Source organism: Neofelis nebulosa, chromosome 1 (assembly GCF_028018385.1).
Source record: "Neofelis nebulosa isolate mNeoNeb1 chromosome 1, mNeoNeb1.pri, whole genome shotgun sequence".
Classification (NCBI taxonomy): Eukaryota; Metazoa; Chordata; class Mammalia; order Carnivora; family Felidae; genus Neofelis; species Neofelis nebulosa.
The window spans coordinates 215301673-215319534 of record NC_080782.1 but is presented as its reverse complement, the minus strand read 5'-3'; the positions used below and the strand labels follow the sequence as shown (position 1 = coordinate 215319534).

The following is a 17862-nucleotide window of genomic DNA, read 5'->3' as shown; positions in this document are numbered from 1 at the left end:
TGTCTCTTTGAGGAAATTAGGTCTCTGGAGGTTCTATAGCTGGAAGGGCAGGAAAGGATTCTATGGTTGATGTATTTTCTACTTTGAGTAACTATCACAAGTATTCACTCTACATAAAATATGTATGCATTGCTCCCTTTTTTTTTTTTTAGATTTCAAGAGAAAAAGTATACCACAATTATTTTATTTAAAAATCTGTATAGAAAAATTTTGAAATATGTAGCCTAAATCTCTCCTGCTGATAGTTAAACTTGTTCTGTTCTCTTCTTATAACAAGTGTGGGCACGGATAACTATTATCCTTCATATAAAAATTCTTCCTAAACTTACATAACAGCATCTTTTAACTGAGCCATTACATTTTTATTCCATAAACACTAAAAGCCCTCTGTGAGCCACTTTTGCTCCAGCCTGACATAAAAGGCAGGGTTCTCACCCCCTGAGGACCTGAGAATCTTGCTAGGGAGATGAAACAGGCATATGGGAGAACTAGGAAAACTTCAGCATTGTGCTTCCTCACATATGTGCTGAGCAAACAGAGGGCAAAGAGGGCACCAGCGTAAGGAGGGTAAGATGTTTGGATCTTTCTTGGGCACAAAATTTGTAAAATCTTTTTTTTTCTCATGCATCTCCAGTTAAGTTTGAGACTGACAGCAGGGTACAATATGTACTATTACTTAATGGATTTCCTATGTAGCTGTTTTTAACATTCTTCACCGATGTGATGAGATTGTATTAATAAAGTTTGACAGTACTTATTAAAGTATTTTCATCATTCTATAGACTATTTTAAGGAAGGCTACAGGAAGCAAGATGATACTGAATTAATAACTAGCATAATTTCTATAAATTCAGTGATTCAGATTTTGTTACTAAAAAGCATCTTCATAAGGTTTTCTCCTTTTAGCCAGTGTTCTTGCCTACATTAAAAATTTTTAATTTGCATATATATACTGGGTCTATAACCACGTAAATACAGGGCAAGTTGAGAAGAAAGTTAAAAATCTTGGGTGATCCTTTGCATGATAAGTTTTTTCTTTCTTTTTTTTTTTTTAAAAATACCACAATATATTACACATTTATATTCCTCTTCTTATAGTCCTATCTCCTATAGTCCTATAGTAGCCATTCTCATTGCCACTTAAATTGTGTGTAAAATAATTAATAATTTAACGTTGAGTTAATAAGAAAAAAGCTTAGGAGGATTTTTAAAAAATAATATTCTTAATAATGTTGAGGTAAGTTGTGCAATCATAGTTCTTAGTGTTGAAATAGAATTTACAGATTGCATGATTCAGTTTCTCACTTCCAGCAGGTAAAATACCATCATCTTTAGGACAACTGAGAATTAGAGATATTGAGATATGGTGCCTGTTCCAATTGACTCTTTTAGTAAAGCGAACAGGAAGTGAATGAAGGCTCCTGTTGGGATGGTGGATTGTGGATGGGAAGGGTGATGGATGCATGAGATATTTAGAGGTTATACTTACATTGTTTGAGACATGAGAAGTAATGAATTCTGTATGGCAGAAGAATCAATGAAATTTTAATTGAAAAAGACATCAGGAAAAAGGCCTGATTTAGGAAAGAAGTCATGATTTGATTCAGCATGTTGAGTTGAACACCTTATGGAGATGTTAAAAACAATATTTGGAAATGGGAGTGTAGAACTCAGGAGGAAGGTTAGGATCTCACAGTATATTTCTCAAGAATAAGGAATTAAAGAAAATGAAACAACTGTTACCTGTTGTTGTTGCTGTTTAGTTGATGTAGCACATAACATAGCACCTGCCATATAATGGGTACTAGATGAGTGAATGAGGATTTGTGGGAGTAGGCTAGGTCTTTGCCAATGAAGTAACAAATGAGAAAAGAGGAGGGGAAAAGGTTAAGGGTAGAGCCTTGGGAAATGCTTGCTTTTTTTCTTTTCTTTTCTTTCTTTCTTTCTTTCTTTCTTTCTTTCTTTCTTTCTTTCTTTCTTTCTTTCTTTTTAAGACAGTAGGAGTCAGAGGAAGGGCTGGGGAAAGGCAGAGGGGATAACCTACTTAATAAATGTTTAAGGCAGAAGATGAAGCATAAGATAAGATCAAGGGAAGAGGGTTGGAAAAAGGACATGAAGATCAAGAAAATACCTGATTTTTGGCTGTTTGATTTTCAATGCTTGCAAGTGAACAGTTTGAGTAAAATAAGGGTAATGGAGGCTTATTAGAGGCAGTGTGTATGTGGACTGTTTTTCAAGGGGCTTGAAGATGAAGAGAGGATCTTAAGAGGTATCAGGAGACTGTAGGTTTATTCAAGTACAGACATGTTTGTAGAAGAGAAAGAATTTGAAAATCCAATTAAGAGGTCATATAGTTGGTGGAAGATTTTGGAGGAGGTGGGAGGGGCTGCCACTAAGCTCAAGGTAGGTAGAGGTAGTCTTAGAGCCAGGGTGGGGGGTGGGGGGGAGGAGTGATTGTCAAGAACAGAAATCAGAGTAGAGTAGAAAGATGAGGACACAGAGGGGCTGTGTGATGGAGGGAAGAAAAGTCATGGAATCTCAATTCAGATGACTTTAATCATCATGGGAAAGTACTGGACAAAATCATGTGAAAGAGTTGAAAAAGACTGGCAGCTTGGCTTGGCAATAACTTTTATAGGATGTGAAGGAAATTCTTTCTAAATAGTAGTGAGGATTTAGCTGAAGTTGAGCAATGAGAATTTGTAGTGGCCTCTCCTCACGTTTTATCAGAGATTTGTAATAGAGCTAATGGAAGGAACAAATGTTCCATCTCTAGAACATTGTGATTGTCTTCCCCAAATCATCCCATGGACTTATGAATTAAGGACTTTTAAAATAAGGTTCTTAAAAGAAGAAGCATATTTACTTGGGGTTTAGTAATTGGGTAAGAAATTGCATAGTTCTCTTATTCTCTTTCTTTTATTCCTTAGTCCTAGACAGGGGATTATAGCCTTTTCAGTATATGACACATTGTGGACCTTTCTGTAGGTTAGTAAAGATAGGGCTAACTCATTATTTTTGATAGCTGTGTAGTAGTCCATCCTATTGATTTATTAAGGTATATTTTGCCAATCCTCTAGAGTGGCATTTGGGGATTTTTTGCAATTATAAAATTGTTTTCATGTATCACTGTATATTTTCCTGACTATTCTCTTAAGATAAAGTCCTTGAAATAGAATTGTTGGATTAGTGAACATAGCCATTTACATTTTTTAAAATACTGTGCCAAATTATTCTCTATAAGGTTGTCATTTTGTACATAGACCAACCACAAATGAGAATGCCAGTTTCCTCTTAGCCTTACCAACACTGGGTATTATCATTCTTAAATCTTTGCCAGGTTGAAGTTCTAAAAACATCTTGTTTTACCCTGTAGCTCCTTGTTAACCAATGAAATTGAAAATATTTTATTATGGTGTTCATTGGTATTTTATAGCGGTACTATTCATTTCTTAATAATCTGAAAAAATCTTTTTATATTAAACATTTATTTGGCCTTTGTTATATATGTTGCAAACATTTCTTCTAAGTTTTCAGTCTGTGTTTTAATTTTTTTGTTTACTATATGTAAAAATTTTAATGTAATAATTTTGTCTTTTTCTTATTGGCATCTGCTTTTGAATTAGCAGAAAGAATTTCTGTGCTTTAAGATTACTTAAAAAGTCATATGTTTTCATGTAGTAATTATGTGGTTTTACATTTACCATTAAATTTTTTAATTCATTTGGATTCCTTTTCCAAATTCCTAATTTCCACTATTTTGAAATGCCATTTTTCTCATATATTAAAATCTTTAAGAATTTTCGTTAACTAGGTTTTAAATATGGAAAAGGTAGTCCATGTGATCAGGCAAAAAAAAAAAATGCACGTGGTACACAGGATTCACATGAAAGAATCTCTCACCCCTTATTCTCCTTTCCCAGTGTTTCTTGTTCACACATTAAATTTCTACATATACTACATCATACCATTTTATTCTATTCTGTTCATTTGCCTATGTATTCATTTTTTTCATCTATTTTTTAAATTAAAGTCTCCCCTTTATTCTTTTACAGACCTTCCTGGCAGTGTTTCTAATGAATTATTAAGGGGAAGTTAGAGACATTTAGAAGGCACTGTCAGAAACTGGATCCTTGCCTGATTCGTTTTTCTTACATTAATATTTAGTTGGGGAAAGAAAGAACTTAGGTAATTTTTTGTAAGTAAAACTAAAAACAATTTTGTTAGTGAAACAAACAAAAAAAAAGAAGCTTAAACTAGAGTTTGTTATATTTTCAAAACAATTTATCAAGAAGGGTCAGTTACTGATTGCATCACATAGGGATCATAGTACAATAATGGGTTATGTTGAACCACCTCTTTCTCTAGGTAAATTTAGGCAAAAGACTAGTTCACTGCTACTCAGTTCCAGAGATTTCTTTGATTTGACAACGTACTGCCACTAGGATTTGTAGTAGTAGTCATGGGTTTTCTGCACCAAGCAGTTCTCCAATTCCCTGAAGACACCAGCTGGGTATCCCATAATTTAATTCCATTCGGACACTAACTACCTGGAGTTAACACAGACCCCACAAGTTAAGGGTCAGTCCAAGACTGGCCCCATTTCAAGATGCCTGTCACAAGTTTGAGTCATCCATACTTCTGACTGTCGGGCTGTATGTGATTCTCACAACCCCCTCCTCCAGTTTAATAATTTGCTAGAATGGCTCATAGGACTGAGGGAAACACTTCTATTTACTGGTTTGTTATAAATGACATAGTAAAGGATAGAAATGAATAGCCAGATGAAGAACAGCATTAGGTGAAGACAGGAAGGGTCCTAAGCGTAAGAGCTTCTGTCCCTGCGGCATTTGCAGTGTGCCACCCCCTGACATGTGGATGTGTTCACCAACCTGGAAGCTCTCCAGATCTTACTGTGTAGTGCTTTTAAGAGGGTTCCAATACATAGACATGAGTCATTAAATAAATCAGTGGCCATTAGTGGTTAATTAAATCTTGCCTCTCTGGGGCTGGGGCCTAAAGTTCCAGCTCAAACTATATGGTAGGTTTTTCGGGCAACCAGCCCCAACCCTAAAGCTATTTAGGGGCCATTCAGGATATGTCTTATTTGCATAAACTCATGTGTGTTTGAAAGAGGTTTATTTTGAGTAAAAAAGACTCCTCTCACCCCTATCACTCAGTAAATTCCAAGGGTTTTAGGAACCTGCAGCAGGAACTGGGGATGAAGACCAAATATATATTTCTTATTATATCACAATATCACAATTGACTTGAAAAATAATATGAATTTGGGGAAATGTGATTGTAGTTACCTCTAGAAGTCTTTAGGGCACACTGCAGAGTCACATAAACTTTGAGTTGAATGGAATCGCTTGTGTGTGTATAAATGTATTGTGCAGATTTTGTTTTTCTAAATAGGCACACAACAAATTCCAAGGCCTAGTAAAACTAAACTCCGAAGTTATAATCATCTGCGTTTGCATTATTCATTGACCTCTTCTTCATCGACTCCATTTCTCCATCACTTAAGGATAGGTTAAAATTTTAGCATTACCATTTTCAAGCTGTATAACCTGTCTTCACTTGAACAACTGGGTAAGATATTGTGTACTTTAATTTTTTTTAATGTTTATTTTTGAGAGAGAGAGACAGAGCGTGAGCAGGAGAGGGGCAGACAGAGAGGGAGACACAGAACCCAAACGCAGAATCAGAGGCAGGGTCCAGCCTCTGAACTGTCAACACAGAATCCAGTGGGGGGCTCAAACTCACAAACCCTCAGATCTTGACCTGAGCTGAAGTCCAACGCTTATCCGACTGAGCCACCCAGGCACCCTGATATTGTGTACTTAAGAGGACTGTCATGAAGATTAAATTAAATGACATAAATGGAAGAACTTGATACATACATGCCAGTTACCACTCTGTAGAGACCCTACCACTTTCCCTTTCAGTAGTTGGATCAAACTATCTCCAACATCAAGTACCAACTTCTTCAATTTTATTTCAGTAATTATGCACTCTCTTTTCTGTCTTTCTCTACCAGCTCTTCCTCATCACCATTTGAACGTGTTCAATTTCTTGCTTCATTAAAAAAAAAAAAAAAAAAAAAAAAGGCTATCATCATCCACACTGTCCCCAGCTGACAGCAGCCGGCCTCTCCCTTCTTTTCATGGCCAGTCATTTTGTAGAATGTTGCTCAACTTGGGCTTGTCTTATGTTTCCTCATGAGCTGATTGAGATCATGCATTTTTAGTAAGGATACGGTAGAAGTGATGTTGTATCCCTCTCAGGGCATTATATTAAAACTTTAGTACGTGAAATTGATACATCTCTTTAGTGGTAATTTTGATCACTTGGTTAAGGTGGTAACTACCAGCTTCCTCCACTGTTGCATTATTTTTCCCTTTGTCTCTTTGAGTCTCTACAAATATTCCATTTCTTGTCATACTTTTACCCACTACTTTTACCGTCCATTGACGATTCTTGTTTCCAGTAGTTACTGTTATGGGGATTTTCTATCAGTTTTTAATAGTAGAGGTTCTTAACTTGCGGTTTCTGTGGTATACATATTTTGTATCCATATACATATATATTTTGTTCATGCATTTTACTCGGAGAAGAGGTACAGCATTTGTCAGGTTTCCAAGAGGTCTTTAGATAGTATTTTCTTTTTTCATCTATCACTACTTTCTCAACTTTATGTCACAGCACCTATATCCATTAGAGCAGATGAAAGGAATTCCTTATGTATTTGGCTTCTGTTTCTGGTCTCTCACTGTAGCTTATTCCACATCTCTCTGAAAAGATTCTGTACATAAGAAACCAAAATATACCTGAGGTGAATAAAAGCAGTATTTGTTGTTGTCTTATGTTGTCTAGACTTTGTCTTCCCTGGCCCACAATTGGGAAACCATTAAATTTTGATATCTGTATTTCTAGTTTTATGTCAGAGAACATGTATTTTCATCTTTATGAAGTTTTTAAAAGTCAGATACAGAATTTAGCCTGTCTTGTAACAAAGGTTGATAAAACTTTTTAAAAGAATATTGCCACAGGTTGTGATAGCTTAATTGTAATTGTTTCTCTTTTATTACAAGTTATGCTTTCTTGGAGTAAATAGATTCTCATGAAAGAAAGCTTAATTGAGACCTTAGCTGAAACATGAATTTTTATAAGAAGTAGTTTATGTTTTTATTTTTAATTCCAAAAACATTTCTATGGTTTTGTCTTTTATGCAGCTGGCAAAAATGAGATTCTTATATTTTTGTTTTTTAGGAAATACTATATCACTTATATGCATGCATTTTTTTTTTAAATAAAGGTATTACCACAAGATGGCTAGTTTGGTAGAAAAGAATTAAAATATATGTGATAATTATAATTCTGAAGGATTATGCATGAATTTATGTTATTTAATGGGATTATCATGTTTAGTCTAATGTAGTTTTCATAAAAGTTTATATTTAAAAAAATTTTTTTTAATGTTTATTTATTTTTGAGAGACAGAGAGAGACAGAGCAAAAGCAGGGGAGAGGCAGAGAGAGAGGGAGACACAGAATCCGAAGCAGGCTCCAGGCTCCAAGCTGTCAGCACAGGGCCCAATGCAGGGCTTGAACTCACAAACCGTGAGATCATGACCTGAGCTGAAGTCAGTGCTTAACCGACGGAGCCAGCCAGGTGCCCCTAAAAGTTTATATTTTTAAATAATACATAAATATCTTACATAAACTAAATTCTACAATACAGTGTAAAATTCAACATTTTGTTGCAACAATGCTTGATTAAACAATGTCTGTTTTCTTTTCCACCCTTGGAAAGTCAATGCTTTGCTGTTTGAGAAATTTCTTAGGAAATTTCTTGGGGAGCTTGGACTTAGTAGGTAGGAGATCTGAGAGGTAAGGGGGGGCCTGAAGTAGAGAGGTGGTAGAAGGGATGAGTTCAAGAAATATTAAAGAAGATAAATCATCAAGGACATGGTGATAAATTGAATACAGGAGGTAAGATAGAAATCAAAGATCCTGGCATGGGTGAATGGTCTTCCCACCTTAAATAGAAAGTATGAGAGGAAGAGCAGATTTGGGGGAAAAGATGATGTGCTCAGTGTTGCACAGGGGAGGCTGAGGTGAGCTTGTGGTTGGGGACATCCATGTGATGGGGGGACTGTGGTCGAGCTTGGAGGAGCTCAAGATTAAAGAATCATCTGCATAAAGGTGATTGGAACTTTATTACTGAGTGAGATTACTCAGGCCAGACCTCATAGAGTAAGAAGAGTTGTGGGTTAAAGATGTGATTCTTGGATTACCTATATGCAATGGACAGGCAGAAAAAGAGAAACAGTTTTGTAGGAGAATGCAGTGTGGCATGGATGCCGAGGAAGGAGACTTTGAAGGAGAGAGTGAGAACATACATTTAGCACATTAATCCTCTGCCTGTTGTTGAATGAGCAGGAGAAATGTCATTGAGGTTTTCTTCCTCTTTTTCTTAAATCAGATTTTCAAGGGTTTTGACCCAAAAGTAGTTTTTTTCTATTTTGTTCAGCATTTATCAATTAAAGAAAGATACTTTTTTCACATCTTTGGTACGTTTTTGTATTATAGTTTTCCTGTCTCTTACCATTTGGGACCCACTTTATTTCCTATTTTTCTCTATTACTAATTTTTTTAACTTTACATGGAAGACTTACAGGACTATGGTTATAACCAGTCTGACGTAAAACCTGACTCTTTCTGGTTTGGTAAGTTTGTAATGTTGTCAGCATTGAACATTACACTAAAGCTGAATTCATTTTGTTGGTGACTCTGTTTAAAAGCTCACAATCCCTGCGAGTGCTCACCTACCTGATTTGATCCTCACCAGAAGCTTATGGGATAGATACCCCAGATTGTAATCTTCATTTCTTTGTTCTAGTTAAGGAATTCATTTTCTTGTTTAATTATGTGACTGATTCAAAGACAGTTCCTAGTTGTCTATTTCACCAGGCATATGTCTAAAGTGTTGCAGCTGAAAGAAACCTCAGAGATCATTTCTTCTCATCTCTCCATTTTATAACTAGTGAAACTAGAGAATCACTTGCCTAAGATCACATGGGCAGATAAAGCAAAATCAAGGTCTGGAACCCAGCTTTCCTGATTTCCTGGTCCCTATAACAACGACCACAAGTGTAATTTGCATTACAAGTAAAATTAGGCCATGCTCTGGAATCTTCAATATGCTCATGTTGCTTTTGTTTCTTGGAAATAGTGTGCGGTTCGTGCAGCCACAGAAGGCAGAACTCTCGTTTTGGAAGGCTTGGAAAAGGCGGAGAGGAATGTTCTGCCTGTTTTGAACAACTTGCTGGAAAATAGGGAGATGCAGCTTGAAGATGGACGTTTCCTAATGTCTGCAGAGCGTTACGACAAACTTCTCCAAGTAAGAAAAGAAAACTCTGGCTCCCTTATCTTGGCTATTGAGCTATGGATGGTGCTGTTTGTTGCGTAAGACATGATTGTATCAGAGTGAGGACAGTGTTCAGGTGGCTCATGTCTGTGGTGAATTGCTGCAGTTAACGGTCATGAGTTTGCAGTTTCACAAGGTTCTTCGGTTTGCAGATCATATTAGACGACCTCTCAGATTTTTAGGTTTTTTTTTTTTTTTTTTTTGCCCATGTAATAACTATTTTTTCTTTCTTCCCTCTCCTTTAAATTCTGTCTTCTCTTTTCCCCTCCTTTCCTATCTTCCTTTTCTGTCCTTCAACAACTATGTACTGAAAGTCTAATGGCTTCTAGACAGTGCTGGGAAGACAGAGCTGAATAAAGTGTAGTTCTTGCCCTCCAGAAGCTCAAACTCCAGGAGATATTGCCAGAATTGAACATGATATTTAAAAGATACCTAGATATCCAAGCTATCCATATCTGATGCCTGGATAATTGTAAGAGCCTCTTAAAAAGCCCCAATTTCATTCTGGCTGCCCCACAGCAGTCAGTGATCACTTTAAAACATGGGACAGATTAGGTCAGACCTCTCTGTTCTAAACCCTCTCCTCGCTATGAAAAAAGTTTTACAATGGAGAATAGGGTCTTGTCTGATCTGGGCTCTTACTGCCTCTTTGGGCTTATCACCTGCTATCCTTTTTTATTCCACTCCAGCTGATAGCATTCTCTTTACTAAAACTTAAACCTGCTGGGTAGGCATTCTCCTAGTGCTTTGCCAGTCACTTTGCTCTTCCAGAATGGTTTTTCTCCAGATATCTGCCTGGCTCACTTCTATACTCCTTCAAGCCTTTGCTCAAATGTTACGTTATTGATGAAGTCTGCTCTCACCTCCTATTTGACATTGCATTGTCCTCTCTGCCCCCATTCTCCCTGACCCTGCTCTATTCATTGCCTTAGTCTTCTGACATCCTACATGATTTACTGACTTGCAATGTTTTAGTTCATTCACTGCCTCCCTCCACTAGATTGCAACTTTCACTAGGACAGGGCTTTTTGTCACTGATGCTATTTCAAGCTCTTAGAACAATGCCTGGCACTTGGTGGGTGCTCAATAACTATTTGTTGAATGAATGGATGGATAAGTGCAATACTTTAAATGCTGTGATGCCAGTTGATACAAAAAGGGCAACAATAAGAGAGTGTGGGGCCCTTTAGGGGCTTTGGAGAAGGGCTTCACGTGACGTCACAAAAGGACAAAAAAGGGCTCATAGAGCCCTTGCTCTAACCGAGAGCTCTGCCTCTGTATTCCATGACTTAGAGTCTCTCTGACACCTGTGCTGTCATGTGTGAAATACATATGTGTGCTAATTTTATTGCCCCAAGTTGGCTACAGATTGCTGAAGAGCAGAATCTGTGTCTTATGTTTCTTGTAGATACAGCTAATACAAGCCCAGGACACACCAGGCACTAAATGATATGTGTTGACACCAGAGGGTCTGATTGACCTGATGCTCCAAGGCTGGCAGGACCGGAAATATCTCTTTCTGATTTCCACTGTGCAAGTCTGTTTTCTCAGAAATCTGTCTTGCTATCCTTTTAGCACTGTTTCTTTACTGTTTATGGGAGTTTCTAGATGCTGTTTTCATTGTGCGGTATAGTTGTCTTGTTTTGTACCTCTATCTGAAGATGGCATCATGCTAATATAATTAGAAGGGGATAATTGAGGATTTAATTGGTAAGAAAAGTTAAATTTATTCATTCATTCATATTGCTGTAGTTAATTTACTAAAAGACGATTCTTTAGTTAAATTTATTTTAAATTTTAATTAATATTTTACAAATAAAATGACTTCAAATAAATATATTAATTTATATTTATTACTTTTAGAGTAGGTACATATTGGTGTATGCAAGACATTTTCTCTTTAGATACTTTCTAATTATAAAAGAACTATTATTTGCCCCTGTATAGTTATTTGCCATTTTTTTAGTTATTTCCCATTTTTAATAGATTTTTAAAAAAATATTTATTTTTGAGAGAGGGAGAGAGCACAGGAGAAAGCAGGGGAGGGGCAGAGAGATAGAGAATCTCAAGCAGGCTCTGCACTGTGAGTGCAGAGCCCGATGGGGGCTCAAGTTCACAAACCATGACATCATGACCTGAGCCGAAATCAAGAGTCAGACACTTACATGTGCCCCGTTATGTGCACATGTTATTTTTAGTAAATGATTTAGAATTTAGTAAATGCTTTCATATTCAGAAATGGATTTTTTTTTAAGTATAGAAGTTACTTCACAATAAAAGTTTGATATATTCTTTGTGTGAGAATTTTTGCAGAGTTATTGAACATTTTACTTTATGTAAGAATTTGAGATACGGGGTCAAGAGGGTTTTAGTATACAAGGAGTGCTTGTTATTATTGAGAAGGATGTATTACATTGTTTTTCCCAATGTAAATATCAGTATAAATACATAGTTTTAATTCATAATTGTCATTTCTATATTTATAGAATCTGTCTCATAGGAATGTCATAGAATATAGGCAAGATCCCTTCACAGAACATCACCACCTTAAGACAATTTCTATGATAAAAGGATTTCAACACCATTTAAGTCCCACTTATTTCTAGCTAGATTCAATGTACTAAATTTGAATGTCTCAAAATGTTAATGGTTTCATACAGGTGTTTGTAGTAGAATTTTGTTATTATGGAAACGGATATAATCAGTCTGTATAAATTTCATTTATATCCAGATTATTATTTTTGGGTAAGTGGAAAATAAAAATATTTAGCTCTCTGAAGATTACACTCTTGGCTTTTCAGATGGTCTAGATCCAGACTCTTGTTTTCTAGCACATGTGACATAGTATCACTGTTAGTCCTGTTAATTAAATGTGGGGTCATACGTTTGGTTATGTTTTTAAATTACTTCATGCAATCAAAAAACATTTGTCCTATTATGTTTAAGAGGTAATAAGTCCTCTCATGAGCCTGGATCCAGCATGAGGTGGTAATGAACAGAAGTCAGTGCACACATGCATAATGGTAGAAGCTTGCATAGGATAGAGCGGAGGGGTACAAAAATGGTTCTGATGGAGGGAGGGGTTAGAAAGAGGCCCATTTTAGTGACGATGTTCTTTGTGCTGAGCTTTAAATGATGCTTGTATTTCTGCTGTGCAAAGTGGAAAGGCGTTCCAAGCAAGTGGGGCAGTGTTGGTGAAGTAGCATGGTGTGTCTGGAGAGCCACCATTGTGACATGGACTGGAGCACAGGGTTGGGGAAGGCAGGCTAGGGGGTGGCTATGCAGTGGTTGATGAGACTAGGAGATTCGGACATGAATCCGGCCAGGAAGGGCCTTGAGTGTCCATTAAGAGTTTCTACACTGTCATATGGGCTGCATCCCCCCACCCCCTGAAGATATACTGGAAACTGAGGACTTGTCTCTCAGAATGAACATGTACACGTTCTTATAAACTTTATAAGTTCCAACAGCTGAGGACAGTGAAGAGCCATTGATAGGGTCAGGCAGAGAGGGAAGGCATGACATCTAACCGGTGCCTACTGTGGACCAGTTGCTTTCACATACACTGTCAAGTTGAGTTTTTATAATGGCCATAGTAATGCTGGTGATATTATTCCCACTTTATGGATGACAAAGCTGAGGGTCAGAGGGTATAATAAAATGCTCTTGGTCACTTCACTAGAATTTATGCTGAGCGCTAGAGCCAGGATCACTCCAAACCCTGTGCTATTTCCATTCTCAACTCCAAAATATGCTAGTTGCTGGACAATGGGGAGTTATAGAATTCCTTTGAACATCAGTTTGTTCATCCATAAAAAGGAATTAAGTGTTTATTTGCATTCTGGTAAAAGTTAAGTGATTAAAATTCTTTGAAAGTACTTACCGTGTAGTGAGTTTTCAGCACATGTTGGTTGTTATTATTAATATGCCTTGGCAGAAATGTACCCATACATGTAGTTGTCTATTTGAGGTCCACGGGGCAGTCTCTTCTCTGCCAGTAAGCGGTAAGTCTGTCTAGGACTAACCTTTTTACATTCTCTAGTCTGAACCAGTATATTTTCTGACTCTCCTCACTCAGTTTCTCTGTGTTGATGACTACAGCTTGGAGGTCTGACCCACATTTTTCTTTGTTCCTTGATGTGTTAGCTACTTGTCTGTTCAACACCAGTTTTCATGTCATGAGCCTTCCCTGGCACCCTTCTCCTGATTTGACTTTGCTTCCTTCCTTGGTGGTTTGGTCTTGAGGTTGTTCTCAAATACACTTTACTCAGCAGTCAGGGCCTAAATTCCGCAGCCGGGCAGCTCTTGCAGTTGTAATCTGCATCATTGGTGCTGTGAGCTTTGATCTCTTTCTTTTAGGATCATACCAAAACAGAGTTGGATGCTTGGAAGCTTGTTCGAGTTAGTGAAAACTTCCGAGTCATTGCCTTGGGTTTGCCAGTGCCTAAGTACTCTGGGAATCCCTTAGACCCCCCGCTCCGTTCTCGATTTCAGGCCAGAGATATTTATTATCTACCCTTTAAGGTAAGTACAAACAAGAATAATTTATTTTTTAAACAGTTTGTCTATTTGTATTTGGTTACTATAAAAATGTTACTAGGTTTGTATGTCCCTCTCAGTAGTTAATGGAGAGAAAAGGATATAGGGTAAAGAAAATCTCTGGAAATTCAGAAGAAAAATTATTAGGACATTACTTATCTGATGGGGTTAAAAAGGCTAATTTTTAGAAAATGATGCGTATCAAACAATGTTTTTTTTTGCTATTACTTACATAGTGTCTGCTTAATTAAAAGTATGAAGTGTGTCTATAAAATTTGCATTTAATTTGTTACATTCCTTATTGATTTGGTATGTTTCTGTGTTATTTTAGGACCAACTTAAACTGTTATATTCAGTTGGAGCCAATGTTTCTGCTGAGAAGTAAGTATTTCTGCTACATACACACACACACACACACACGCACACACTTTTATATAAATATCTGGACACTTAACATTGAATTTGTTTATTTGTTTTGCACATTGATTAATTCATCCATTCAACAACTATGCTTTGAAGAATTTTTTAGTAACTGTGGTAAGTGCTGATGATAAAGTTAATAAGACATGATTTTTGGAGACAAGAAACTCAAGATCTAGTAGAGTTTAAAGATATGAGAATACATTAGTTTAGCATTATATAGTAAGGGCCATAATTTCAAAAAGGCATTGGCATTTGAGAAGCATCCTAAAGAATGAGTAGGCTTTTGCCATATAAAGAATGGAATTAACGAATCCTAAGAAATTATTTTTAAAGCATGGGATATGAGAGTGTATGCCTTGTTCTTGCGGCTATAAAAAACTCCTGGTGGCTGGGGTTCAGGTTTGGATTGAGAAGGGAGGGAGGTGAGGCTGGCAGGATAAATTTGGGCCAGGTTGTGAAAAACCTCACATGTTGTGATAGATTTAAGAAATATGTCTGTGTATCTAGTCAGCCTCTGAGTTTTAAACAGAATATTATAATATGAAGCTGTTGTTTCTTAAGAATTTAATAGTAAACGTCAGGTCAGGGTGCCTGGGTGGCTCAGTCAATTAAGCGTCTGACTGGCTCAGGTCATGTTCTCACAGTTTGTGGGTTCGAGCCTCATGTTAGGCTCTGTGTTGACAACTCAGAGCCTGGAGCCTTCTTCGGATTTTGTGTCTCCCTCTCTCTCTGCTCTTCCCCCACTCATGCTCTGTCTCTCTCTCCTTCAAAAATAAGTAAGCACTTGGGGTGCCTGGGTTGCTCAGTCGGTTGAGTGGCCGACTTCGGCTCAGGTCATAATCTCACAGTCCGTGAGTTCAAGCCCCGCGTCGGGCTCTGTGCTGACAGCTCAGAGCCTGGAGCCTGTTTCCGATTCTGTGTCTCCCTCTCTCTGACCCTCCCCCATTGATGCTCTGTCTCTGTCTCAAAAATAAAAATAAACATTAAAAAAAAAAATTAAAAAAAAAAAGTAAGGATTAAAAATTTTTTTTAAAAAAGAATTTAACAGTAAATGTCATTTTATATCAATTAAGATGCCTCAGCTATTTTATGTTTAACAAGTGAATGCATTTTATGCATTAAAACTATTAGAATGGCATTTAACATTACTTAATTTTTTCCCCTAGAATCTCTCAGCTCTTGTCCTTTGCCACCACTCTCTGTTCCCAAGAATCTTCTACTCTCGGACTTCCAGATTTTCCTTTAGATAGTTTACCAGCTGCAGTTCAAATCCTGGTATGTATAAAATAAATTAATGACTTGTATACCCAAATGTGGCAAAGAGAACTTAAAAGTTAATCCTTGGGGATTCATCATTTCAGTTTGCCTTGTCATATTCCTCTAAAAATATTACAAGACCTGAGATTCGCCGACTCATGCCGTGCAGTATACTGTACGGAGACCAGCAATGTGTTGTGAGCCCTTACTGAGCTCATAGCCTAGGAGGGAGGTAGGTAGACATGCAGTTCAGGTAAAAACTCCACAGAGAGAAGGATGACTCAGCCTGGAGAGGCCTGAGGAGCCTGCAGAGGCGGCCTGTAGCCTGAGGCAGGGAGCTGGGGCTTTCGGACTCAGGCACCAGCAGTCATTGGTCAGTGGGTCATCACAAGGGACACAAATTTCCAGGCACTAGCTGCTTTCTTGGCTGTGAGCAAAGCTGGCTTTGGGAGTTCAAAAGTAGTCTTCTTTAAAAGCCCTGCAGCAGCTAGCTGTTGAAAGGGAAAGGTGGGAGGCTCAGAAAAGATAAAAACAGATCCGAGGTGTTTGGTAGAGTGTAAACATTGTCCACTACAGTTTAACGAAGGTTGTGACGGTCGTGTCAGGATTGGTGGAAATGCCCTCCAGGCAGAGGGAACAGCATGCACAGAGGTGTTGAATCACAAATGGGCTTGGTATGTTTGAAGAATGATAAATTGTATCGTTAGAGCAAGCGTGTAGGGTGAAGAGAGAGGTGAGAACTTTATCGTGAAGTGTTTTGCATGGTGAGTGAAGTTGTCTGGATTTCATGGTGTGGAAGAAGCGGCCTGTTAGATATTACTAAGTAGGTGAAGCGTGGAGTAATCAGTTCTATGTTGGAGGAAGATACCTCTGTGGGCAGGGAGGAGGGATGGGGAGAGCCTGGTTGCATACGACCAAATAGGAAACTGTTGTTACAGTCAGTGAGAGACTGTGCTAAGGAGAGCGTAATCCCAGGTAGTAGGGATACTGCCGAGACAAGAGACTTATTTTTAAACTTTTGTTCCTATTCATTTAGGTTTCCTGAGACTCAGTGAGTTAGGTTTCACAGGTAATGTTTGCACTGTCCTCTGTGTTTAGAACAGCTTTTCTCTTCCTTTTTATCACGTCTTCTGCTTTTTGTTCTTTTTGTTTTTGCTTGGAACATTTTACTTTGATAGTTCTCAAATCTAAAAATAAAAGTTCAAAAACAGTAAAATGAACATCTATAACCCCTTCAAGTAGAATCACCAATTTTTAACATATTGCCACATTTGTTTGCTCTCGCTCTCTCTCTCTCTTTTCCGAACCATTTGAAAGTAAATTGTGATCAGTATTTTTATATACTTTAATATGCAACTTGGAAAAAGTTGTAAGACCTTCTTCTGCATAACCAGAACCATTATCACACCCTTCAGTATGTTGACAGAAATGCTATAATATCATCTACAGGACAACCTATGCTGAAATTTCTCTAATTGTCCTGTTGGGAAAGCAGTTTAACTTGGAGAAAACTTTTGAGAATAATAAACACTTTCTAACTTTGTAGTTATAACTATGAAACTAAGTAAATGTGGATGTGATTAACTCAGATTAGGAATAGGGGCGCCTGGGTGGCTCAGTCGGTTATGCATCCGACTTCAGCTCAGGTCATGATCTCACTGCTTGTGGGTTCAAGCCCCGTGTCAGGCTCTGTGCTGACAGCTCAGAGCCTGGAGCCTGCTTCAGATTCTGTCTCTCTTTCTCTCTTCCCCTCCCCACCCATACACTCTCTCTCTTTCAAAACTAAATAAACATTAAAAAACAAGGAATACAAGTGAAGAGCATACTTTGGGATGAATAGGGTAGGGAAACATGTTCAGACATGTAGTTTCAGGCATGTTGAATGGAGGTCAATGGGATATCTAAAGGGTCACATTTGGGCAATTGAGAATTCGAGTCTATAGCTCAGGACCGGATACTGAGACATGGGAGCCATTAACAGATAGATGGTAGCTGAAAGATGGGGGTGGGTAGGCTTACCCAGTGAAACGGTGTGGAACAGGAAAAGAAGAGGGAGTAATGAATATTTTTTGTGGACTTGTGGAAAATATGAGAAACCTCTTGGTTATTTTTTATAATCATATATACATTTTGGATATGTCATATATGTCAAATATGCATTTCAGATAAATTTTTTGTGATTATTTTGGATGTTCTTCATGCCTGTGT

At 37.6% G+C, this 17862-nt stretch overlaps 1 protein-coding gene across 1 annotated transcript in view; it reads left to right on the top strand.

Annotated features, from left to right (window-relative positions):
• VWA8 (von Willebrand factor A domain containing 8) overlaps positions 1-17862 on the top strand; it is a 365564-nt gene that overhangs the window by 59024 nt on the left and 288678 nt on the right. The window contains exons 5-8 of the mRNA XM_058684129.1: positions 9241-9408; positions 13795-13959; positions 14306-14355; positions 15564-15672. Coding sequence (XP_058540112.1) covers positions 9241-9408; positions 13795-13959; positions 14306-14355; positions 15564-15672 — 492 coding nt within the window. The remainder of the gene's footprint in view (positions 1-9240; positions 9409-13794; positions 13960-14305; positions 14356-15563; positions 15673-17862) is intronic.